We start from the raw sequence: 27,952 nt of genomic DNA, 5'->3' as shown, positions 1-27,952 counted from the left end.
ACCGACCTTAAATAATTTTTTTTTTACAAATATGGTGTCTCCAAAGCTGCAAACGCGATAATAAACATCTGGCCAGAGCGAGTAGGTGGGGTATATCATAGATGTATTACTAGCTTGCTACTCTATGGGTATAATGAAGAAATGCATCATAGAGAGTTGTATTACTTTTTCGATTCAATCGAGAAAAATATTCAGGTAGTCTTGCCAATCTTTTACATTGGCGCCATCCCTGCATTCTTTTCTTTACGCCCGGTCTTTACGTTTCTCAGATTAGAACAGAAGACACATAACAAACCACTGCCGGGTGATAATTTTCAACCAATTAAAGTGGATGCCCGAATGTACGTGTACCAGTTCTTGTCATAAGGAAATTCTCAAGGCATTGATGATCTAAATTTGTTGATTATTATTTTCTTTAATCATGTGATATCATAGGGTATAAGAATCAAAGATGTGTCTTGCATGTATAGGCCTAAATAGCTGTGTTCTATTTTATGCAGCCATCCATCATATTTTTAAACTGTTTTAAAAATACAAATACTTCATTACTTAATAAACGTATTCAAACTTAAAGTGAAACATTTAATTGTCGTGCATGCATGATAATTATTTTTCGGGGGGGGGGGGGGTAGGAGGCAGAAAATAAAAGTTCTAACGAGGTAAAGGTGCATACTATTGGCGCGTATGCAGCATCAGCATTTCATGGGCCCAATGTAGTTGTCTGGGGACAATACTATGGCTCTATGATATTATTATATGCTTGTGCATGCACATTTCTTTGATGCTGGATACCACCGGGATCGCTGTACTATAATAATAATAATTGGCATTTATATAGCGCTTTATCAATCTACGATTGCTCAAAGCGCTTCACAATAATTATAACCCGGTCACTGGATTCATATCATAGCATTTCAAGCAGCCTGTTAGGCGCACACTTACTAAACCAACCACAATGACGGTTGTTTCCTTCCGGTACCCAATTAGGACCTGAGTGAGAGTGGCAAAGTGTAGATTGACGCCTTGCCAAAGGATGCTAGGCCGTGGTGGGATTCGAACTCACGACCCTCTGAGAGAGTCAGTAGGCCTACCGCTATATCACCACGGCGCTTGCACTATCTGTTTAGGCCTTAGTCACTAGCGTACCTACGGGGGGGCAGGGGGGGCACTCTGCCCCCCCTGACGAGCCACAACCCATACAAAAGACATATACCTGCCCCCCCTGACGAGCACAAAAGACCTCTTTTGCCCCCCCCCCCCCTGATGAGCTTGAAGCTTGAAGACCTTTTTTTTTTTTTTTTTTTTTTTTTTTTTGCTTGTCAAATCTTTTTTTGGAACGAAAACCTATATTTTTATTGAAGACCTTTTTTTTTTTTTTTTTTTTTTTTTGCTTGTCAAATTTTTTGGCGGCCGATTTTGCCCCCCCTGTGGAAAATCCTAGGTACGCCACTGGCCTTAGTTGTTTTGGGTAATCACTATAAAAATAGAGTTAAACGACTGCTTTATATAATGAGGTAAAGTCATCCCTCTACATTGATGCTAATTGAATTAAGGATAAGTATTACGCCTGCATCAAACAATTCGTGATCATTAGACTATCCCGGAGGGGCCGGGGGGAAGGCAGTCAAATTGCTGTATATACACACGCGTGGCCAAATTATTTCAAAACACCCCCTTTAACGAAAGCTTGGGAAAAAACATACCCTAAATACGTTTGACCCTGCGATTGACCATTGACCAGTCTTTCAAAACTACCCCTTTTTAAACATTGATGCTAATTGAATTAAGGATAAGTATTACGCCTGCATCAAACAATTCGTGATCATTAGACTATCCCGGAGGGGCCGGGGGGAAGGCAGTCAAATTGCTGTATATACACACGCGTGGCCAAATTATTTCAAAACACCCCCTTTAACGAAAGCTTGGGAAAAAACATACCCTAAATACGTTTGACCCTGCGATTGACCATTGACCAGTCTTTCAAAACTACCCCTTTTTAAACATTGATGCTAATTGAATTAAGGATAAGTATTACGCCTGCATCAAACAATTCGTGATCATTAGACTATCCCGGAGGGGCCGGGGGGAAGGCAGTCAAATTGCTGTATATACACACGCGTGGCCAAATTATTTCAAAACACCCCCTTTAACGAAAGCTTGGGAAAAAACATACCCTAAATACGTTTGACCCTGCGATTGACCATTGACCAGTCTTTCAAAACTACCCCTTTAAAAAAAAAAAATCGGTGTTTTTGATACCCTTAACGCGTTTTTTTTTTGGTCACGCGTGTGTACAGCAATATATTTGACTGCCCCCCCCCCCCCTGGGAGACTATCTTCCACTCATCATCGTGGGCGGCGGGCGCTACACTGGGACAGCTAATGGTGACCGTCTCGCCTATAACTTTTCAATTAATAAAAGAATAACAGAGAACAAAAAAAAAAAGAAATGGGCTAGCTCGAGGGGAAGAAAAGAGAGATGTATGGTGGGCCTGGCAATTCAATGTCGTCATCTTTGAGGCGTCTAGCCTTTGAGGGGTCACACAATACAAGCACTGCTTTTTAGTGGATCCCTCATTTTCTCAGAATTTCATTTTATAATGTTTCTGATATTTTGCTTATATATAATACTCTCTTTTGTTTTACTTTTACTTATAGATAAATATCATATTTTGTACATGCCTCAATTTATTTTGTCTGTATAAGTTCATTGTAATTATTTCGACCACATTACTTTGTTCTGTTGAAAATGAAATAAAGTAAATTGAAATTGAAATAGCCCCCTATAAAAAAATCACCCTTTTACCACCCCTTGGTCGACGTTTACTTTTTTGTTTTGTAAGATTCTTTTATTGGTCACAGCTGTCCCGAAAATTTGGTTTCCAATGGCTTTAACAATAAATATACACAAATATGAAAAATAGTATTTAGTAAATCCATTTAGTTCAAATCATACAAGCGACATGCAAATGATGGTACATTGCAAATGTTATGAAATAAATCAAACAAAATACCATTTATAAAGACTGATCATAAGACAGAAAGTTGTACAGAAATCATCGTATTTTAAGGTCAAGTCCACCTCCAAAAAATGTTGATTTGAATAAATAGAGAAAAATCAAATGCATAATGCTGCCAAATTTCATGAAAATCGGATGTAAAATAAGAAAGTTATGACATTTTTAAGTTTCGCTTATTTTCACAAAATAGTTATATGCACATTTTAGTCACAACTCATGCATGCAAATGAGATAACCAATTATGTCTCTCACTCACTCACTATTTTTTTTTTTTTAATTGTTTGAATTATACAATATTTCAATTTTTACATGTTAGGCAATAAGTACCAACTTGACTGAACCATAACATGTTAAATGATGGTAATGCCACATCATGTTTAGTAAGAAATAAAAGTTTGTTTTACAGGACAATGAGCAGAAAATTAGAATATTTCATATTTCGTATAATAAAATACAAAAGAAATAGAGTCGTGAGTGATGTCATCAGTCCCCTCATTTGCATATAGCCTAACTGTTTTGTGAAGTTAAGCTAAAACTAAAAACTTATTTTACATCTGATTTTGATGATTTTTTTTTGCGTTATCCAGGTTGGATTTTTTTTTTCTTTTTATTCAAGTCAACTTTTTGTTAGGGTGGACTTGTCCCGCATATTCATAGTACAGGCGGATATTCATTCATAAAATGTAAAAAAAGCCAATTAAACCAACCAATATTCACAAAGGTATGTTTCACTAGTTATGTAAACCCCCAAAATCATATGCCATTGCTCAAAGTGATTAATGGAACTGAATGAAAGTTATAATCCCGGGGGGGGGGGCACTCAGTATATAATGCATAGTGGGTATGTGCCGCGGAGGGGACCCCCATTTTTACACTCAAATTTCCGTTCCAAGGCATAGCATTTTTGTCTTATTGAGAAAAAGAACAAAGAAAGCCGCTCCAAGGCATAGCATTTCCTTCTTATCGAGAAAAAAAGAAGAAAGAAATCCGTTCCAAAGCTTCGCATATTTTTCGTTACGCCGTTCCGGTCGCATTGATCTGCTACAATTTTGGTGAAAAGCGGCCGTAGAGCGCTTTTCGACCATCGCCTGAGCGCGAGCGCACCCGGCGGAGGCCGCACTAGCTGCGTTATGCACGATTGCCCGTTCCATAGGGATGCATACGCACTCACAGAGATACGGAGATCCGTTCCGAGGACCCCCGTTTTCACAAACATTTGTAGTTCCGAAGCCCGTTCCGAGGACCCTCCTTTTTAAAATAAGCCCGCTCCAAGGCCCCCGTTTTTTGCCTCGCCCGCGGCACACCCCTACCACTTTTTTGGTCGAGTGCCCCCCCCCGGGGTTATAATATAAAAAGAAAGCATGCACTCTCCACGTAGTCTGCTGGGCAAACCCAATTTCACTGGAGTTTTAGGGTCTGAATGTGCAGCCTACTTATGCCTTGTGTACTGAAGGCTCTCTCGCTGTATTGGAACAGCAAGTTTTGTATGTGCTAGTCTTTGCGTGGAGGCACACTTGATGATCAAAGTTCCAATCAGGGTCTGTGCCTGCAGACTACTCTCCACGCACCTTACCCACATGTTTACTTGAAATCATTTTGTCGAAATTTGTTTGATAGACCTTATCGCAAATAGATTCACGCAAAGGATCATGGGATCGCAAAGGGGGCAATAGCGCCGCTGTTGTCCGGATGCGACCATGCGAGCGCAAGCAGCCGACAATAAAGTGTACGATTTCCATAGTGTATCAAAATACGATCGACGCCCGCAGCCAACATTTAGCTAACTTCCAGTAAACGCCTCGTCATATTTGTTCCAGAGTCTAACATTACTTTTCTTCTTAATCATAGGTGGCAGAGATATATGTGCCGTCTATAGCTGCAAGAATTACCACAGATTTTATGAAAACAAGTGCAATTTTCTTTCATTTTCGCGCACTGTCTGTGCGTATTTTGAGCTGTGCAGCTGCTGTGTGCTTTGAATTGTATGCACGGACAGCGGGCATGCACTCTCGCCCAAGGGGTACGTCGGCGAGGCAGTGGAGGAAACTGGTCCCAGAATTCCAAGCAATAATAAAATGATGATCAATAAAACAAACTCTGCAGTAGATTTTATTACTTTATTCTAGTGTTATATTTTTGTAATATCAATCGATAGTCAAGAATACATGTTTCATAAATAATTATCTCAATCATGATTTTATTCAGAGTAGGCCTATAAACCGAGCTGTGTTTTCTTTTTCTCTCCACAGATAGGCTACATAATATTATTGCAAATTATTCAGGATCGTGGTCGGACATTCTGAAGTTTTATAAGTGGCATGCATAGACAAAATAATGAATGAAATATAACAAAAAAATGAGAATAGATGAAAGTATATTGATAGAAAAATAAGCACAAAAAAAAGAAAAAAGAATTTAATGAGGAAGGTGATCTGAAAGAGAAATGACTGAATGCGATGAAATTAATTGAATATGTAAATGTTGAAATAAGATTTATTTCAAATGAATGGAATATATATCATTTATATGAATTAAATATCCAGTTTCAGACAAAATAAAATTACAGAGGTTTGAGGGATAGGGCCTATACGGGATCATAAAATGTTTTTAATTTTATTAAAACTTAAAATGTTTTAAATTTAAATAAATTCAGATTTATAGTATTCTGCATGTCATAGGCCTATTATTATGTATATATAATATATATATATATATATATATATATATATATATATATATATATATATATATATATATATATATATATATATACTAGCTTATTTTTGGCTTTAGATTTGTCTCATGCACCCGGCCCCTATATAGAAATTGTATGATCAAACTAAACAGCCCGACTTGCAAAAAAAGGACTATATTTCCCCCAAAATAACAAAAAACTTGGCTAGCTAAATTTATATGGAGATATATGGTCTACATTATGTTTCTCATGAATATTCTTTAATGGAAAAATATGCTATCTAATTTGGATCACCGATCGACGTGCTCTTTTCTAAAGACGATCGGCAATGACCCGCAATCACCGTCTCACTTTTCCCACAAAATCTTCCCAAGTTTAGCCCCAGAAAACTTCGAAAATACGGTGAGTATTGAGTTCATACTTTCACTGGGCAATCATGATACAAAGATTGTTCTATAAATCTACATTCAAGTATCCAAAATAATTTAAATACGAAGAAATCAGACTTAAAAAAAGCCTGGATTTTGAGTGACACTACACAAAACATATGGCGTTGTATGGCTTCCCGAAAGCCGATTCCGCGTTTGCCCCCTTTCGCATCCCGTGATCCTCTGCGATGACAGACGCCCTCACGCGACAGACGCTATTTGCGATAAGGTCTATACCTCAGAGATACCGTACTATCGGTCTCAAATCACGGTATTTCTTTCTCCTACATTCAAAATTTGTCCATGGAAACAAGACGCAAACAGACATAATTCGGTGAGTTTATTTATGAATTTCTCGGTATCATATCGGTAATATCTAATCAGGATGGGAAATTAATGGTAGAGTTTGTAGTATTCTGTCGATCTATTCATCAATAGGTTTTCACACGCGTTAAAATGTTGCATTTGTCTGCATCACTGTCACTGTCAGCGTCCTGATTTGCCGAGTCCCACACATTCAGAATGATGTTAGGAGTGAAAAGGGTTCGGATAACCGTCGTTTCTGGGGATTTATTTAACAATTTCTGACAATAAGTGACATTCTGAAAATTCTTTACTATAATCCCCATTCACCGACGGTAGTGTGTTAGTGCGGGCATGCCTGTGTAATCACCTCGCCCAATTCGGGCGTATAGTAGGGTGTCTGGAGAAATTTTTTTTTTTCTTATTTCAAGAAAATATCACTCCTAGTACCAATGAGGTCCAACATTACATGTATGGACCTCATAGGCGACATCAGTAGTATTTTGTGTCAGAAATCTTTGTGAAGATGATTATTTTTGTATTTTATCAAAACTACAAGCTATCGTACTGTCTAATCATTACATTTCGATCTCACTAATTGAATACATTGTTAGCAATAAAAAAAATTGAAAGAAATGAAGGGGAACTTACATTTTCACGGCTTTTTCCTGATTTTCTGGGCAACTGCTCCTCTCTTCTGACTCGCGATCGAAGCTGATATGAAGATCACGTGATTCGCGTTCTCGTCAGCTGATCGGTTGGTTATTCTTTTCGTCAGACGTTAATAATATATATTTTATAATGCTAGCATTCATCGCTAATTTAGGTGAAAGAGATTGAAGTTAAACAGCGCCAGGTCGGAATCATAATTATTTTGGAAGAGTGTATTTATACATTCGATCTCATACCTGACGTAGACGGCGCTATTCAACAAATGCACAATCTTCAATATAAAAATAAAACAGAAAGAACGCCTTGAACACAGGCCAAAATGCCTAACGATTTCTCCGCGGCATTAACAACTATCGTAAAGGGCGCTCCATTTATCAATAAAGATGGACGCTAAGCTGTCTATGGCGACAAAATTTGCCGCAAATATTTACGAAGAATTGTGAGAAATGGTCTGAAAATGCAACAAAAGAACCGGTGAGTACCGATTAAACATTATTAAATTTATAAATAGATTATACATACCTTGTAGATTTAGTTTTTAAGGTGAAATTAGTGCTTAGTTCTAAGCTAGGGAGGCCCAAACGCGCGTGAGTGGAGTCCCAGTTTATTAGCACGGGTAAGTATTGGGGTGTCGCCTAGAGTGGAAAATATCACATTTTCTTTCTGAATTTGAAGAGAAACGACCTTCAGACCACTCTAGGCGACACCCCAATACTTACCCGTGCTAATAAACTGGGACTCCACTCACGCGCATTTGGGCCGCCCTAGCTTAGAACTAAGCTTTGTTTTACTAAAAAATAAATCTTGTAATGATTCAATAAATGTTACTTAATAAATTAGTACTGTTAAATCGGTACTCACCGGTTCTTTTCTTGAATTTTCTGGCAATTTCCCACGCTTCTGGCTTCAATTCTGCGGCTGTTCCTGTCGCGGTAGACAACTACATATGCAACTTTATTTATAAATAGAGCGCCCCTTACGATAGTTGTTAAGAACGCGGCCAAATTGTTAGGTTTTTTGCACTGTGTCCAAGGCGTTTTTATTTTGTTTGATTTTTTATTTTAAATAAATATTTTGTTAAATAGCGATTTTTACGTCAAATATTAAATTCATATCACAAAATATTTTTAATTGTAGAAATATATATAATATCATGCAATTATTCATTCTATATATATTTTATAATAAAATTTATAATTGTTGCGGTCTTTAAAAAAGGATAGTCGATTGATCAGGTGATGACCACACGTATCACGTGATCTGAAAATCAGCTTCATACCGCTTTGATCGCACTCGACGGTGACCGGACTGACTGCCAAAAAAAGATCGAAAAATGACTCAAATGTAAGTTTCCCTTTATTTTATTAAATTCAAATTAGGAATAGGAATATATTTAATGGGCAATCTTTTAATAAATGATAAACAAACGAGGACAAAACTCATATTTTGGGAGTAATATCATACTTGGGTGCAGGAAACAGTACGTTTAGAAGTTCTAACCTGTTTTTAACGCATTGTCGCCTATGAGGTCCATACATGTTAATGTTTGGACCTCATTGGTACTAGGAGTGCTTCAGACTGACAGAAATGTAACATTTTTGAAAAAAATCCAATTATTGGCTGCAAAAAAGAAGAATGAAATTAGGTCAATTTTCAGCATTTCTCTGCCATAGACTGTAGGCCCTAGTTAAGAAATGGACACACACAAATCCAAATTTTTAGCTTCCGAGAGCTGTTATAAATTTATTATTAATGCCAAAAACTTGTCCATAAAGAGTCCAATAGGAGTTTTTATGCTCTATCTGATGGTATGATTTTTATAAAGATTTGGAAACCAGATCACAATGAAAAATTGCGACAAAGTGAAAAAATTGTGCAAAACAGAAATTTCATTTTCCCATAGAAAACGCATGGAGAAATGGCAATCTCACCACACACAAAAATAAGGGTTTGCAATTTATCTCTAAATCCTTATTTAAAATGATCATATAAACTTGTCCTTACTGTCAAAAGAAGCCCCTGAATTTTCTCTTTCCATACATGCCAAACACAAGTTGATAATCAATTCAGATCACATTTTTCTAGTAGCCTGAACTTCCCCGAAAAAATGTGCCATATTTTCCCCTAAATCAGCCTGTTTTATGCCGACACTTTTCAGTGTGGCTTCAGACACCCTACGTATAGATTAGTGTTTTGTCTAGGCCCTAGGCTAGTCTAATGCAATGCAAAAAAGTAGAAGGTGCAGCTGTTATTAAATATTAATGTTAGTGGATTTGACTTTTGAGTCTTTAATACTAACTTTTCTCATTCATTCATCATTCAATTGTTCATCCACTTATTTTCCATGGCATTGGTTGTGAAGATTTGAAGTTGACGTTTCGTTGGTGTTCAGCTTGTTGCTAGATTGAAGGCTGCAGGAAATTAGATCTATTCTAATTTACAATTACACAATCTTTTCTTTTATTTCTTTGACTTTTGTTTTAATTTATGTGTAATTCAACTGATTAAAAAAATATCAATACTGTATAAAGGGGGGGGGGGCAAAGTTAAAGTTAGGTTTGTGCACCAAAATTTAACTTAAGATTAAACATGAATTTATTTTTTATTCCACAAAAATTTTCAATTAATGTTCTTTATATTCTTATGAGTAAGTGTGCAAAAAATGTCATAAAAAGTTGAGAGAAATATACGATTTTCAAAGAAAATATTTTGGCTAGTCATTTTCAGATTGAACAAAAAGATGATGCCCCATGATTCAGGGTTTTCAATGAGAAAAGCTGCAATTTGAGGCCGTCACATGATATGCCTGAAATTCAATATTTCTCCACCATTTTGAGTCAGATTTTTTAATGAATATCTGTATGTATTTCAGGTGTAAAGTTTGCAATCATTGTGTATCTTCTTTTATTAGAATGGCGCAGATACGTGTATGTGCAGACTTTGGGCAACTTATCATATACATGTAGACCCCAGAAATGGTGGCATTGTTTTTCTATAACAAGATCTGTATTTTATTTTATTTTTTTTCTTCCCTGACCTTGTCTTTTCTTTTTGTCTTCTTTCTTTATCTTTTGCTGTTTTTACCCGCTTTTCTTTGATATTTTTTCTTGGTATCCTTGGTTATCCTTGTTCTCATGAAATTCAGGTTTTCACTAAAATTGTAAGTTTAGTTTTTATTGTATTGTTAATTCCTGCAGTAAACTAGTAAAAGGTTTGAGTGCAAGAAAGGTCAAATACTGTTTATGGTTTTACTTATAAATACTTATTTGCTTTTCTTTTCTTTATCTAGAAGTCTTGGTAAAGCTTGAGGATTGGTGATGGAGACTGACAGCCTGTCTCGGCCACTTCTCTTCCCCTGTGCCGATAGAGTAAAGGTACCACAGGTTGGGTCTGATGAATCAAAACTCAAAAGCCAATTCTCCTTCCTGTCACAAAGTTTACCTCCAACTCGTACCCAAGATGCACAGGGTAAAATCCATCATGACTATGTGAAGAAGATAAGCGCTGATCTCCTCTTCAGTGAAGCCGTAATTCGCAAACATGCAGCTCATACACTTCCATACAACAAGGTAGATCTGAAAGGAACTTTTGATTCCAAAGGAATTGTGAAGAAGAAACCACTGAAAAAGATTGGTACTGTTGGAAGGCATAACCAGCGTGGGTACGAAAAGAAACATGCTCCTTGCCACATCACTACCGTATCAGAACACAAGCTTAAGCCACTCCAGCCCAAAAAGAAAAAGATAATTCCTGATAGAGATGATGAAATTGTGTCTGAAGCTGGAACTGTTCTCAAAGGGAAAAATGCATTCCTCACTGAAACAGAGCAAGAGAATGAATTAGAAGAGGAAGTAGAGATCAACACAGATTCCCAGCATGATTCAAAGACGAGAACAAAAGAATCTCAGAATTGGGATTCTCATGTCTTGATGAACCTTAGCAAAGCGACAGCTAGATGGATCGTCAACGAGCGAACACCTCAAGGTCCACAGAAGGACAGACTAACCAAGCTTCTCGTTGAGAAGTTTGGAGAGTCTTCACAGCTTGATACTCTTATCAGAGATGACACCAGCATGAGTGAGACTGGGCTAGCTGAGCCAACAGAACAAAGAGCAGATAGCAGAACCTCAAAGAAACAGAAACCAGTGCTTTCTGGGGGTAGAAAAAGTTCTAGTGCCAAGGATAAGAAAGAAGGAGAAGGTGGTGAGGATGAAAATGATGAGGAAGACATCAATACACAACCTTTAGCATCATTCTATCGTCTTCCTGGTGGAGTCAGACGGAAACAAAGACAACTTGCCATTGATAGTCTCGGTAATCCTCTCATATTTAATTAATTTTTTTTTAATTTTTAGATTGAATTAAAAAAAGCTCTTAAATCTCTTGACATTTTTATTATGTACCTTTCGAGTAAATTAGTGTAAATCAAGATACTGTCTGTTCCTGCTTCCTGATTACTATTCACCAAACGTCAGCCACAATCACATTTTGCTTGTTACATATATTTTAAGATGAAACAAGAATCTTATTTTTCATTGAACTTTTTCTAATTGTGATCAAAGAATGCAAACTTTCTAATATGCAATCTTTTTTTTGGAATTCAGACACTATGATCTTGTTTGTATAAGATAGGATTTCATAATCAAGATAACCTTTATGTCATTGTCATTACAAATACAGGGCAATTGTACATTTGAGTACATCGTTATATTGAATTAAAAATTGGTTAATGATGGCATGTTTTCTTGCAGGTGCCATCAACACAACTGCTCAAGACATCCAAGTATTCCGTCGTAAACCCAAGCCACCTCCTACTCTCAAGGATGTGATGAATCCAGCCATTGGTGATAAGATGCTTGATACACACAACCAATTTGAGCAAGAATGGTTGCTTGGTAGGTACTGTTTATCGGTGTTAGAAGTCCCTGATTACATCACACCTTTAAAACTGAAATATGTTTTTGCATATGAGGATGAGAGTCCAACTTGATAAAAATATTACATTTACAGTCATTCTTAAATTTCTATGTTTGTGGATAAATAAAAACTCTAACCATTTGATAATTTTTGCAATGTAGGACACTAGGACAGTAGAAGAAAGATAGAGAAGAACTTTTCATTGATTCAGTTTATGTCTGCACCATTTGTAAGATGTATTAGGTTAAGTATTATGGTCTGACAGTATACTTTTGACAATGTGTAGTAGAGGCTACAGAGTGATACTTGCATATTTTATTTCAAAAACCTTCACTTCATTCATTGAAATTACTATTAAAGTTACTCGGCCAGCCAATTGGTACCTTTCATGATAACAATGTTTAACTGGAAATTATTATCTAGGATTCCGTAGAAGTTACCGTAGGATGGCATAAATTCATATAACAAATAAATTTATAAAAGGAATCACATAACCGTGGACTATTGAAGAACATGAATGATTTTATCCTGTCTAAATATATTCACTTTGAAACATAACATGCTCTCCATTCTATTCCCATTATTACATCACCAAACCGCAGGTGCACAGTTGATTCATCAGCCCGGTGATTCAAATCTCTACCTGGATTCTGGCAACGTGTATCAGGTCTCAACAAGGAAGAGTTTCCCTCAAGATCCTTTATCTTGGCACACTGAGAGCAAGAAGAAAACTAAAGATCAAAAGAGCAAGAAAGAACGAGGGAAGAAGAAGATAGACATGCCTCAGCACGGCTACAAAAAGTGGAATAAACTTCCACAGCCCCTGCAGGTAAATATACAGAGGGGGAATTATTCCTTTATTCATCACTTTTTTTTAACCTTAAAATCTACAGTAAAAATGATTATTTGTAAAGCAAGATATTGTTCTGTTTTAAAACTGCAATTAAATGTTCATGTAATGTGCATTGTACAAAAATTATATTAACTGAACGTATTGAGTAAAATGAATGTCTACTATCGTGTCAAACATGACCTTAGTAATTACTATTTTGCATCACATATATTTGTACACCTAGACACTTACAAATCAAAAATCAAATTAAAAAAAAGGAAAAAAATTGTATACCTCTTTAGAAATCAAGATTTTAACCTCTTTTGCTCTTGTGCTTCATGTGCATTTTTGGGTGGGTAGCAATTTCTTAACATAATAAATCTAACATAATTACAGGGGTGTCAGAAAATATTTCTTAGATCTGCATGACGTATGGCTTGGTTACAAACTGACGTTTTTACACAGCCAATTGTAAAATTATAACAGTCAATTTTGTCCTTTTTTATTGAAATGTAAGAATATATAAAATATATATGATTAGAGTGTTCCATGTGATATTTGCATTATCGATATCTTCTATAGATTTGATTTTCTTTCACATATATTTGTTACCTCTATCACATATGAATATTCATCCCAATTGTTTCAGGAGGAACAGATGGATATTCATGAAGCAGGCTATGATGCTGAAGCCCACAGGGAACCAGACCCAACAACTCTCAAGAGACATAAAGAGAATCCATCGCTAGTTCAGCTCGGTTAGTCTCACTTCATTCAAATCACCAGTGCTCTCCATTAATAGAACAATTACACAAACCAATTTCATTTATGAAATTTTAATTTTTTATCACTTTAAGATAAAAGAAACCCCTGGGAAGTGAAAATTTGTTATATGAGTCCCTGGTAAATATAGCATGTACCAAGGATGTTAGAAATGGAAATGAGGAGATTTATGAAAGCAGGAATCCATTGCAAAAAAAACAATGTTTCAGAAACTTGATTTACACCCAATCAAATATGCCTACCGGTAATCAGTGATATAGCTACAGTAGTTGACCCAACCTGCATAGATTTCTGACCACCACTCATCATGTAAAACACTATTTCTGACCTCCAATTATTTCAAATGAAAAGTGTTTCAAACACAACTCCTTGCAAAGAAAAATTGCACTTGTGTTAATTTCCATCTTTAATCTTGTTTTTTGTGTGCATAATTTACAATTAATATTTGATAAATAGTGGTTTATTTTCAAATATTTGCTAATGTCAGGTCATCACTACATGATACTTATGTATTGCTGTAAAATTGGGACTACCACTAAAAAGGCTCAAGCTAGAACACTGCAGTAATTAGGACTGAGGCTTTATATTTTAGATTGAGTCGAAATGCAACACTATCTGCTCCATGCCTCTGATGAAATGAAGAGACCATGTATTATGGACAACCACTTTAAGAGGCAAAAGAAATGACAGATCCAGATAGGGGCACATCCAGCCCATGCCCCCTCCCCATACCTTTGAGGGGCAAAAAAAATAATTTTGAGGGGAATATGTCAAGCATATTCATTTTTTCTTGGGACAAAATGACCTCGATTTGGTAGTGAAGACCTTTTTTTTTTGCTTGTCAAATTTTTCCTGTGCAAAATGCCCCCCCCCCCCCATTTTGGAAAATCCTGGATCTGCCCCTGGGGGAAAGTGCTTGTGCAGATGAATGGTGATGATAGATCAATATTTCTGTATTTGAGAATTCTAGCTATTTTTTTAATGAATTCAGTGAACAAGGCATGGTATCCCTTCCCCCCTTTTCTCTTAATGTATTCAGTTGATGAATGGCGGAATAAATGGCACCTTGGTAGCAAGTGGTACGACAGCTCCATCAATGACCTTGAGAAAGACATGAATGACATCAACGAGCATGTGAGACTACAGGCCATAGCAACCATCGCTAAGGCAGCTACATTCAGACCACCTGATGAACCAGGAAGTGTTCCTCTTTCAAGTGAGTGTCATCAACTTTAAAAGAAATTAATCTCACAAAATATGTGGGCTTTTATAATCCAATTATAAACAGTGCCTAGACATTGTGAAGGATTTTGCTATCAGAGGGATAGGGATTTAAAATCATAAGATATACATGCACTACAAAATAATAATAATAATTGGATGTGGTTGACAAATAAGAGATAGATCTGAGACCAAGAGAAAACTCTCTGTATCTTATTATATTTCAAACTGATGTAACACAATTGTTGCGATACATATAGCAATTTGTTTTGGATGCTTCCAATGACTTCCTTATAATGAGCTCTTGCTTTTGGATAGAAATCTTTAATTCATATTGTATGATGAATTGGAATTTGGGATCCTTAATACAGAAGTATACCTTAATTTCTTTTATTGTTAATTAAAATTTCATTATTATAGAGCCTTCAAAGGTCAAAAGTCGGCTTACTGGAATCTTCAATAAAATTGGAAAGGATGCTACATCTCACGGTGTCCTCCCAGCAAAACTTTTAAAATGCGTTGAGAAATCCTTGTTTGATCCCAGTCCAAGAGTTTGTGTGACTGCTGCCATCGCTCTGTATACACTCAACAGACCAAATGAAGAGGTAGGAGTTTGTAGTGTTTCTTTCTCAAATTAGCATAGTCTTTATTTCATGCGCTTTTGTAGGAAGTGAGGAAGAGGACCAATTAGGGATTAGTTGGTGAGCAGGCATTAACCTGTAGATGTAGGTATATATTTGTTTGCTATAAGCTTGCTTCTATTCAGTTACAAGCTAGAAATGTTGCATTTTAAATAGATTCATGCTGTCTTATAAATTGGGTTTCAATAGATGCTTCTGTTTTTTATGCATTTTTCTGTGTGATTTGGGTTAGAGGGTTCGATTAGCATTGCAGCACTTAGTTCAAATGATTTACTGTGATAATAAGGTACCGGTAATAGCAAATCCTTATATGTTTAAATGAAAACGATGGGAAAACAAATCTTGAAATCAATGCATTCAGAATAACTGAGATGAGATAAGATGAATAGATGCTGCCAAATTAATGAGAGAAATTTAAACTTGCTCTTGCAAACTAGAATCAGCAAGAGTAACAGAACTAATGATCCCTTTAATTTGGACATTCTCATTGTCGCTCTTCTGTTCTAAAAGTTATTGTAGCATTCTTCATATAAGTATCAATGTTTGTCTTACATTTTATGTAGTAATTCAATTCTCTTCATGTAGGTCAATGTTTATTTTCTAGTTTTAACTTGATTAGATTAATTATTATCTTCATTGTTTTGTTCACTCTTTATAGTAGAAAACGTTCTCTCTTTGTTCTGCTTGTTGCATGCCAAACATGTTTCTTTGAGAAGATGGTGTCATTGATTTTCTCATAGTGCATGTACATTTTGAATAAGTGTAATAAATGTAATAATTTCCTTTAAATTTTTTTTTGCAAGATACCATAATTTTGAAAATCACACTTCCAGATTTGTTTATATGCCATTTTGACAAGAGTTAAGACAAACTTTTGTAGACCGGTATACTATATTCATCATTTTTATAATAGAAGGATGCACAAGAAAAATATTTCATATATGTATACATCATATTGGTAATAATATGAGAAGTGAGATTTATAGATAAAGTCAATGGCGACAATAGTCAAATATGACTAATTGCCACTAAAACCAACATAAGAAGAAGAAGAAGATAATTGAAGCATGTTTATTTTTTTTTAATTTGTATCAAATATTTTTATATCAATGACACTATCTCAAACTGTTACTTTGTGTTTGTTTACATTCACTTTTCAATTGTCTGATTAGTTTATAATTTAGAAGTTTCTTATCTCATCCTGCATGTTTTGTTTTATTTTACCATCTCATTTATATTTCTATGCTCTCATTAATATACTGGATGTTTAGCCACCTTATGAACAGGTAAGCTGGTGATAGTATAGTATGAATGTGAAACTAACTGTGAGCTAACCTATATATTGAATTTGTATTGTGTGTGCAGCTGTTTAAATTTAAATAAAATATAAATCGAGCCATTTATAATTTTTAAGGAACAGTATAATACCAGCGCTGCATTAGGTATCGTGAGTGCATGTATAGGTATTGATAAAAGATGTGTTTGTGCAATATGTTACCATTTGAAGTTTTTCGCAAATTTGCTGTTTATTTTTTATGATGTAATCACCATACATTGCATGTTGTGTAAGAATAAGAATAAATAGGCCTATAGTAGCCATGATCAACAGTAACATTGAAATTCTTTTCAAAATTTGACCAAAAGGGGTTCGCAATTGAGAATATCCCTTAGGTACCCATTACTAAATGAATTATAGCATTAACTATACACAATGTAATACAGTGTGCATATATATTTGGTCCATGTTATTTATTGGTTTTCTAATGATGTGGATAAATACTGTAAATATATATTCCTTGTGGAATAGAAGGAGGTTAAAATGAAAATCTTGTTGGATTCCTGCAAACTTTTATCATTTGACTTTTCTTGCTTGCCCTGCCCCTCAAAACAATTCATATGCTTCAAATTATAAAAAGTACACACATGACCAGAATTACTAGATCATTCTCACATGTCTGGTTCTTTATTAATCTATCTGAATGCAATTACATTCCACAAAATGAAAAGTAACTAATAGTTCTACCAAGCTTTCACAACTTTACTGTTCACCTTCAACAATTAAAACAATTGTTTAGGTCAGTGAATTTTTGTTTTTGTGTTTTGTTAGATATTGATGGATTATAAAAAAAAAGTCAGTTTGATTCAGATAATACTTATCAGGATCATTGATGCCAGTCATGCCAATAGATATTGTCATTGAAAGTGTGACTCATTTATATTTTACTGCCACTTATTGATATTTATGAAGTAAGATGGTTGACTAGTCTGTTAATTCTTTGTTATCCCATATAACTATAACTTGTGTAATGTATACTCATTATTAAATATATAATTGCAAGGCTGAATCGTAATTCAAGAAATCAATTTTTCACGAGCACATATAACCATTCTGTATGCAATATGATACTGTTGAAATGACAGACAATGATTTCTTATTTGCTGTGAAGTTATATCCCATCTTTCATTGAAAAAAATGAAAAACTATCACATGCATCAAGCATATACATGCAATATGCTACATTGTTTTTGTGGGATCATATGATTCAGTGTGATCTTAATAGATCTTTGCCATTCCTATTTCAATTGCAATGTCATAGTAAAATACATTTCCCAATTTGTGTCATATTATAGAGAATATAAAAAAGGTAGATGATTTGAAATGTTCTGATGTTTTATTTTTTCATTTTAATGGCTAATTAAAGAAGAAAGGGACATGTGACTCAGTCCGGTTTATGAATGTACATAAATATTTAGTGAGATAATGATGAGTTTGGGAAAATACTGTGTTTGCTTTATGAATCATAATTGTGAGAATTGGAAATACAGGCTATACAGTAAAAGAGAAACAGATATATGAATCTATGACTAATCTTTTCTCTGGTTTTTAATAAGCTTGATTATTTTCTGCATTTCAGGCAAGAAAGATCTTGAAGGATGTGATAAAGTCTGGAAGTGGGCCTGAACGTTGGGCAGCAGCTCAGTGTCTAGCACATGCTGGCGTCTGTGACTCCTTCGTGGTTGGTGAACTAGTCAAGCAGCTCTTTGACTCTGAGAACATGGTCAAGCATGAGCAGTGTATTCGACTCCTGACAAACCTCAGTAGAGGATCGTCTATCGTACATTCAATGGTCGCTGAACAGCTAAACAGTACCAGTTGGAGGCATCGTATTGTAGCTTGCCGGACATTTCCTCGCCTCTATGGCACTATCAATAAGGTATGGTGAACTTTAACTTCCAGGGTTAATGTTATAAAAACTCTTAAAGACATTGTTCTGACATTGTTTAAGTGTCTTTAATGTAATTTGTTATATATAGAACATTCATGACTTCTGGAATGCTCCCCTCAGAATTCTTAATCATGGCTGATAACTATGTATTACTGCTATTAGCAAACAAGAAGTATTCAATTTCTCCTATGAATATGTTTGCTTTCTACTTTGCTTAGAATGAACTGTACAATAGATTTTACAATTCACCAAACTTTTCAAATTCATAATGATGCATTCATATATATTTTGACCCAAAATTTAATTATGTTATATAATTTGTTTGAAATGAACCCTAATATCTGAATATTTAAATGTAATTCAATATTTTATTTATATTAAATATATCAGGACATCACCCACAAGCTTAGTAATCTGATGTGGAATGACTGGCATCGGGAGGTCCGAACCACCGCTGCTCAGACTCTAGGCCGTACAGGACATGGGAAGGACGTCCATGATGATCTAAGAGATAGGTTACTCAACGGAAGTGAGAGGGATAGGATTGATGCACTGCAGAAGATTGGACATCTAGGTGAGTCTTAGATGAGGGTCACTCAATCTATCTGGTCGTTGTCCCACAAAGATTCAAATATGACTTTTTGGTTTAATCCCTATTAATGATTAGAGAAGAGATAGAAATGAATTTGTAAGAAATCCAGTATATAAACTCTAATACAACACAATTTTCCTACCAGGTATTATGACAGCCCGCCTCCTGCCATCATATCTGAAATGTTTTGATGATCCCTACATCGCTGTGAGGATAGCTACCACCGAGACGGCTAGTAAGCTAGAACTCAAGGATTCAGATGTTCTCAGGAAGCTGCTTTTCTTGACAGAGTTTGACAGCAACTGGAAGGTCAAGGCACATGCTCTCAAAGGTATGCTTAAAAATGAACAGGTTCTACAACATGATTTGAATATGTGTGTACCTGAGACATCACCCTGTGGAAGGTCCACTGTAATACAGCATCATATGGGAGCGGGTATGTGAGACCCTGATGATATCCCTTCATTACAGGATTAAAAAAAAAAATTTGATTGATCATTTATTTCATTCAAATAAAATGATATTTCTAAAGATTAAAAAAACAGCAAACAAGAGTGAAAGATGTAGAGGAAGCTGTAGGTTCATCATGTAATCAGTCCTGCAAAGGACTGTTTTAATGATGGAACAAAGAAAAGTTGATGAAAAATGAAATTGGAAAAGATTGAGTTGGAATTGAAGCACAAGAGAGAGGTAGATGAAAGAGGATATATATTTTTAGGTGAGCTGAAGTTTGACTGATGAAATGTATTTTTTATTTATTCTTTGAAAAAAAGTTACAATAGAACAACAATTTATTTATCTTTAAACTTTTGCTTGTTTTTAATAGCTCTTGGAGACATAGGTGAATCTAACAAACACATAGAGAGTGCTGTGCTGTGGGCTCTTAGGTTTGAATCTCAGGCTGGTGTGAGAGCGGAAGCTTGTCAGACGATGATTAAACTAGGCATCAAAGATCCAGAGATACCTGCCATGCTTCAAGAAAAACTACTGGTAGAGCCCGATGAAGTTGTCAGAGAGTAAGTACAGGATGAATTTTGATTTGGTGAGGTAAATGAATCATCAGCCTCACTTTCATCTCCATAAACCTCAACATGATCATCAATATCACCCCATAATTATTACAATCATTGAATTCACCATCTCCATCTTTGTTGTCGTTGTCATTATCACTATAATATTCATATCATCATATTAATCATTATTAGTGTTGAATACCATCATCATCACCATATTTATCATTGCCATATCCATAAACTCTCACCCTGTTGTCATAATCAGTTTTTTTTTTACATAGTACCAACAATCAATGGAGGCAGAAATGTCTTGACATCATACATGTATATATTTTTTATCATGAAATGTCACTTGCTGATAGTTGGCACATCAGCAAATTCTGAAATGACATCGAATCCAAGTTAAAAATACATGAACTGTTCATTTAAGCCAGTGACATCGGAACATTCTGATCAAACAAAGAAGGGGAGGGGCAACCCATTCTTTACACACAATGGTTTGGCCCTCCTTAACTTTGCCTGACCAGAATGTTTGGTGCCCCTCTGATTTGAGCGACAATACATTCCCAAGGAAGTTTATATCTTAAATGATTGAAATTGAGCCATGAAAGTATATAAATTACTTATTCCTATAGTGACCATGTATGTTAATAATCTGTTTTAAAAGTTTATCATTAGTCACTTACGTAGTAATCACCTACCTACATTGACAGGCAACTTGCAATAGCTTTAGAATCGTTTGGTGTGAGTGCTACCGGTGACATGGAGATGGTCCAGCAGATAAAGGATGAAGTAAGACGTCTATGCACCCGGTATAACATCGCTGCTAAGATCACGCTCAATGAGGAGAGGGAGGACCTAGCACACCAGCATAAACGCTTCTTTGATTCTTCTCCTGCTCCAAGTGAACTTGTGGTGAGTTATCAAGAAACTGGTTTGCTCTTTATTATTTTTTTTTAAAGTTTTAAGATTGAATTGAACCAGTTTATAACTTGGTGGTGTCGCATTAAACTGTTTGTAAGTATTGCTCACCTTTATATAGTGACCTGGTCTTAGATGCCTTTAATATCACATTCTTAATAGTTTTTATTCCCATTTGCTAAATTTGTAATCCAATATTTGTAGACTGAAATTCTTATTGTTAACAAGCATTTGTGTGCAATGTTTTTTTTCTATTTGTCAATGTTTAATTAGGATCTTTGGAAATTCACTCCCACTGTGTTAACACAGGCAAAAAAACATTGGACTCAACTGGATCACAAGTTGTGTGTAAAACAATGCGTAAAAACTTCATGACATAACTGCCTATTTTTCATTGCTAGTCTAACTTCTCAGAAATTTGTGAAATAAATTTCTTATTCTAAGATTACAATGATTTTTTGGTGTGAAGGGAGGAGATTCTTTTGTTAGGCTGTAGTGTATTCATGCAATGTGAAAAATCTGATCATCCTCCACAGAAATCTGATGTGTATATGCCCAGCCCATCTACAACACGCCCTTCAACCAAGCACAGTGTGCGAACTGTGACCCCATCAATTTACATCAGCGTGGATGATGACTATCGTCCTGGAACTGAGACACCCGAGGTTGACTTACCTAAGACACCCGGAAGCATTGTTCCCACTGATCTCATGGGTAACCGACTCAGTCCTGCACAGCAGGGCAGCCGCCCTAACACCGGCAACACCCTGGGCAGGACAACACCTGCAGGGACTCCATCGGGCTTGGTGAGGACCACGTCCGCTGGGAGACGAACCCCTGAGGAGAAGCTGAACAAGCTGATCGAGGTCTATGAAGGAACAGCATCCCTTGCTCAGTACCAGGAGTTCAAACAAGGAGACCTTGATGCCAAAGACGATGGGAACGTGCGGAAACTGTCTCAGATACCAGAAGCACCGACGGAAGAGGTTTCTGGTGAAATCACAGGTCAGAGCAAAGTCCTGGAGGATGATGAAGGCAACAGTGATGTCTTCACCTCGGATGTTGCAGAATCACGCCTTGATCAGACGGTGATGGATAATGTCGATGTGCCTCTGATGGGTGGTGATGTCATGATACCATACCCTCGGAAGGACCGCAGGAAGAAGAGCGCGAATGAGGAGCAAGTGAATAAGGACGATGCTGAGGATAGTGATGAATATGAGATGGATGATGACTTGGGAGATGATGAGGAAGATGAGTTGAAGAAGTCAATCCTTCGTCCAACTCCTGAACCGGGATCAGTGAGTCGAATGACATCCGCGACGCGTAAAGATGACTCAAGACCACCATCTAATTGAAATCGAGATGAAAAACTATATGGATTATTAGTAAACTGCCAGAATATATCCTTCTATTGTAAAGTATGCAAGTCAGTATTAATGTAAAATGGATTTTGAGGTCAAGACCACTTCATCTTTCAAAGAAGTCGGGGTTTTGAATATTTCTAACCCACATAAGAGCCAATAGTTTATTTAATTTTAAGAGAGAAAATAAATCTTCTTTGAATAGCTATCAAGATGGGTTTTATATCTTATATTATATATGACAGAATCTGTAAAAGCTTGGGTTTAATATTCTAAAGCTGTCAATAACAGGATAACGTGGGAGGCAGTTTCTATTGTACTCATAATAATACTAAGAGTATACTTATTTTGAGCAAAAATGTTAAGTATGCTGTTGAATCATGATGTCCTTTGAATCAACAATGGCTTTATTATATCAGTATTACTTCCGTCCAGATTTGTTAACTGATCAAAATCTCACCTTGAATATGGTACTCTTGAAATTATTATGCAAAGTCTTGATTATGCAATATATTTTAATTCTGTCAATCAAATATTCCAAGTCGTCTTCCTGTGCCTTTGTTGATATAGTATTTGACATGTAAAAGTGGGTCACTGCTTGTCTCAATTTTAATTTGGTGTGGAAGATCAGATGATTTTATTGCTGTTTGTGAACAAAAGAATATTAAATGTTCTATTATGTATTCTAATCATGTACTTTAATGCTTAAAGTTAGTGGATTCAACAAGCAATCCTAATTATTGGACATAGTAAAATTGATGTAGAAAATATGATTTTGACAGAAAGTGCATTATATTGTTGGCTTTATCTTGAAAAGCTCATTTATCAAATGAAACTGTACAATGCCATCTGTAATTGATTCTTCCACCTCACCCTTGTCATATTATTAGTAGTTAATTTAGGAGCTAATTGCCTTTTTGATTGCAATTATATTGGTACTTGTATTCGGTAATAACTTAGCCGTGAATGGCTAAGTGGATATATACTGTGCTTCAGACATATATTAATTAGTGAACAAATAGAGTGAACAATTTTTCTTCCTCAGTGCCTCAAAAAGTTTACCAATTTGGCAGTTTAAAATATTATTATGACATTTGTGGTTTAGCAACTGACTGACTTTTACTTAAAGTTTGACTGTTATATTATGGGTCGATTTGATTTTTGTGAATTTTTATCTTGAAGAAAATATATATGTATATTATAGCTTGAACAAAATTTACTATATTATATATTTAAAGGAATTAATATTTGTAATGTGTGAATATTTTGGGGGTTTCTGTGCATGAAAATTAAAGATTGTACATGTATATGTACTTACCTAAGCCAAATTATTGGAAGTGTAGTGTTTCTTAATTAATATCTGTAGAACAAGACTTTACTTCAAGTAAACACAAAGGGACACCTATTTTCAGTGACATCACTTTTATTCTGTACATAATTCTGTACAAAGTTGACAAATTCATCATAAATTACATCTCACACAATAACAGCTACAAAAAATAAAACCCTCATGAACAGAGCAAATCCAAATGAAACATAAGGGGAAACATTGACAAGACTAGTTTAATGTAAATTTCTTCTGGTTTCCAATATTCAAAGGCCTTTTGATTTATGTCTATCTATATGTCAAATATTAAGTGCCCGTTATTTCTAATATCTAGTGCACACTTTCACAATTTGCACCACGATTGTAACTATGGTCTTAATCGTAGTGATAGTTTCATATCAGTTGTCAAAATCGTATTGACCATAGAAATTTTTTGAACGGTTCAAAAATTTCCGCATCCAGTTACAAAAGGCCAATTGCGGCGTTCATAAAGGATCGTACGACAGTGGGACCATGGTATAAATGAACATGAATGACATGGAAGCATCCTGCACATTTGTTGTTCCAAGCATTGAACTATCTCACATTTCATAAATTATTCAATATTTCTACTCCACACCACAAATCTGATTGTATGTCCCATGAGCATGATCTGACCAATGAGGTGATACATTATACATGAAAATCACTATGAAAATTATGTACACATTTACATTTATATGACAAGAAAATATGGGATTATTCAATAGAGCCCTAAGAGTTTCAAAGATACACAAAAGGCAATGCTAATAGTTAAGCTTTCATCTGTATCATTTACAAGATGTTATCGAGTATTACCGTCTGACAATTTGCTACTGTACATTTTATGATTTAAAGCAGAGTTATTTCTGCATGATTTCCTTTATGAGATGTGGGTAGTTAATGAATACTATACCGTACTGATCACTTTGTATTTATAATAGTGTCATCATATTCAACAATAAGATATTGACAACTTTAAAAGCGAGGGCTGTTGGGAGTAATAAGGCCACTTCTTTTGGGTTTCCAGAGAGTACAGAAGCAACTTTGCTTGAAATATCAATAGTTTTATTAACATTTAGCCAAAGGCTTATCAAAAATCAAAGAGACAAATGATATCTTGCCTTGACTGCAACCATTCCAAAATAACACTGAAGGTATTGCAGAATCCACAAACATAATTTTACCCATACTGAAGAGTAATATTAAAATCCATATACATATATACTTCATGGATAGGAGTGCAGGAAAAGTCTTCCTGAAGGGAAAAGATGTTCTGTTGAGAACAACTTTCTATTTGTGGAAGAAAAAGGAAAAAAGATAAGTTCTGGAAGCATGAAAGCTAAAGCCTAAAGCTAAAAGCAGCTGAAGATTTGATCATTTAATCGAGCCAATTAGTCATCATTTGAGACGTTTACCATTGTTACTTAATCATAAGACAGCTACTGATTGTGGAAGGAAAAGAAAGAATTGATTTTGTAATAAAATGATTAACATCATTATCTTTGATGATCACTGATCTTGTACCAATTTCTCTGAGAACAAAATTTTCATGAATAGACATAAGCCTAGCATATCAACAATGATATGAATATAATAACAAGGATCTAATATGTCGCAAAATAGTTGCTTGATAGACACGACTTCTTGATCTCTCCATGTTCAAAGCGCCATATGAATTTTTGTCTTCATGGATTATATAATAGCAACATTAGTAGTTCTAATATTCCCACTCAGATCGAGCAACTATGTCCTGACTTGGCTTTGGAGATTAGCATCCAAAAGGTAGGTTCATGGATAATGTACAAGCCATTAATTTTTTATTATTTCACATACTCTATATCTCTTCGTTATCTCCAAAATAGCTTTCAGAGTCAGGATACAAAGGGACTGTTTCATGAAAACTTTTCACACTGACATCCGACAGTTAAAATAGTAACAGTCTGACAACTTGTCCGACAACAAAATGTCAATGGAACAGCTCCCAGATGCTTGATCACAGATGACAGAAACCTAAATCTTCTATCTACTCCTCGTCCGAGCTCTCATCGCTCTCTCCACTTGCATCGCTACCAGGCTCCTTGACGTCGATGTCGAACTGGTACTCCTGATCACATCCCATGTAGGCATCACTCATGAAGTAGATGGTGTAATGATGACTGCCGGGGGATGGAGCTACGAAGTCTAGCTTGACCTTGGCCTTGTGTTGAAGGGTCAAACGCTTGATGGAGATGAGACTGTTGGTCTTGGTATCACCGATGACAACCCACCAACCCTCTTCTCGTTTCTGAAAGACAAGATTGAAGAATAAAATATTAAGAACTTTGTATAAACAAGGCAAAAGCAATTTTGTGTCTCGCCCACTTATGAAAATGACCAGAAATATCGTGATTTGCGAGGGCACGCAAGAGAATTATATCGAAACTGCATTGTGAAATGACTGGGATGGAATAATACTTGTCATCAGAGCCTTACACGTAAACTTTAATGTTGACCTGAAAATGACCTTACCATGTGACCTCCGACTGCAGCATAACATGCAGGTCCCCCAAGTCCATCTACCATCCAAGTTTGGTTGAAAAGCGACTTACGGATGCGGAGTTAGGTGTCATAAGAGAGTCTTGCATGTAAACTATAACGTTGACCTGAAAATGACCTTTGACCTTACCATGTGACCTCTGACTGCAGCATAACATGCAGGTCCCCTAAGTCCATCTACCATCCAAGTTTGGTTTAAATGCGACTTACGGTTGCAGAGTTAGGTGTCATAAGAGAGTCTTGCATGTAAACTTTAACGTTGACCTGAAAATGACCTTTGACATTATCATGTGACCTCCGACTGCAGCATAACATGCAAGTCCCCCAAGTCCATCTACCATCCAAGTTTGGTTGAAAAGTGACTTTCGGTTGCGGAGTTAGGTGTCATAAGAGAGTCTTGCATGTAAACTTTAACGTTGACCTGAAAATGACCTTTGACCTTACCATGTGACCTCTGACTGCAGCATAACATGCAGGTCCCCCAAGTCCATCTACCATCCAAGTTTGGTTGAAAAGCGACTTACGGTTGCGGAGTTAGGTGTCATAAGAGAGTCTTGCATGTAAACTTTAACGTTGACCTGAAAATGACCTTTGACCTTACCATGTGACCTCCGACTGCAGCATAACATGCAGGTCCCCCAAGTCCATCTACCATCCAAGTTTGGTTGAAAATCGACTTACGGTTGTGGAGTTATGTGTCATTAAGTTTGTGACGGACGGACGACGGACGACATTTGGATCCCTAAGTCTCGCCTTCACCTCCGGTGGGCGAGACAATAAAAGAGCAATTATTCACAGGGGGCCTGTTTCATAAAGCTTTTCTTAATTATACCCATGAATGGTGGATGTTCCTGAGCTTTATATAAACCTAAAATTGTCTTTTTTAACATAGTGGGAATGATTTTGTGTGTGTGTAACCTTCATCAAATTTGGATAATTATGAATGTTTCCTTCCAAGACGACTTTTTAACTTGAGCTGAAGGAAATTACAAGGATTAAGGATCGATCAGGCACAAGAACATATTCTAGTATTTCATGAAGTCATGTTCTACTTAATATCAACTTTATGAATCACCCCTTAGACGGTCCGTGTGGGCTGGCATACAAAAACAGTTTTTCATCAATACAGATTCTCTTTCATTTCAAGCCTGGACCCCTGAAGGAAGTATAGATTAACTTGGAGTGCAGGCAATGCTTGTCCAGAAAAAAAATCTTTCATTGAATCATGAATGAAATATCTGTTGCATACTAGAAACTATTAAAGACCATTGGTCTGCAGAATCACCTATCAAAGTACACATTTTCAGCATTGTATTTTTGCATTTTGAAAGATTTACATTTTATACCTGACAGAGAATTGCTTGAACATAACCATAGTTTGGGCATCTTTGAAAACTGCTCCTAAAAGCATAAAATGTTGATTGAACGCAGCCTTAGATA

The 27,952-nt window shown here is 35.9% G+C and overlaps 2 protein-coding genes across 4 annotated transcripts in view; one reads left to right on the top strand and one right to left on the bottom strand.

Moving 5' to 3' along the window:
- Window positions 1–6,392: 6,392 nt before the first annotated feature.
- Window positions 6,393–24,240, top strand: LOC129273385 (HEAT repeat-containing protein 4-like). 3 transcript variants are annotated; one of them, XM_054910412.2, is made up of 14 exons: window positions 6,393–6,477; window positions 10,408–11,432; window positions 11,870–12,013; window positions 12,638–12,864; window positions 13,517–13,625; window positions 14,690–14,866; window positions 15,292–15,476; window positions 16,784–16,798; window positions 18,428–18,727; window positions 19,130–19,313; window positions 19,477–19,662; window positions 20,158–20,347; window positions 21,058–21,259; window positions 21,802–24,043. In XM_054910412.2, exons 2-14 carry the CDS (start codon window positions 10,436–10,438, stop codon window positions 22,621–22,623), a joined length of 3,738 nt encoding a protein of 1,245 aa, XP_054766387.2. In that variant the 5' UTR covers window positions 6,393–6,477; window positions 10,408–10,435; the 3' UTR covers window positions 22,624–24,043. The 3 variants fall into 3 exon arrangements, with proteins under 3 accessions (XP_054766387.2, XP_054766389.2, XP_054766388.2); XM_054910413.2 differs by having other exon boundaries at window positions 6,435–6,477; window positions 10,411–11,432; XM_054910414.2 differs by lacking the exon at window positions 16,784–16,798 and having other exon boundaries at window positions 21,802–24,240.
- Window positions 24,033–27,952, bottom strand: part of LOC129273384 (U5 small nuclear ribonucleoprotein 200 kDa helicase-like) — a 45,794-nt gene continuing 41,874 nt past the window's right edge. Inside the window, exon 41 of the mRNA XM_054910411.2 lies at window positions 24,033–26,261. Coding sequence (XP_054766386.2) covers window positions 26,001–26,261 — 261 coding nt within the window. The 3' untranslated portion in view covers window positions 24,033–26,000. The remainder of the gene's footprint in view (window positions 26,262–27,952) is intronic.

Source organism: Lytechinus pictus, chromosome 12 (genome assembly GCF_037042905.1).
Source record: "Lytechinus pictus isolate F3 Inbred chromosome 12, Lp3.0, whole genome shotgun sequence".
Classification (NCBI taxonomy): domain Eukaryota; kingdom Metazoa; phylum Echinodermata; class Echinoidea; order Temnopleuroida; family Toxopneustidae; genus Lytechinus; species Lytechinus pictus.
The sequence above is the reverse complement of the archived record's forward strand: the minus strand, read 5'-3'. Positions and strand labels throughout refer to the sequence as shown.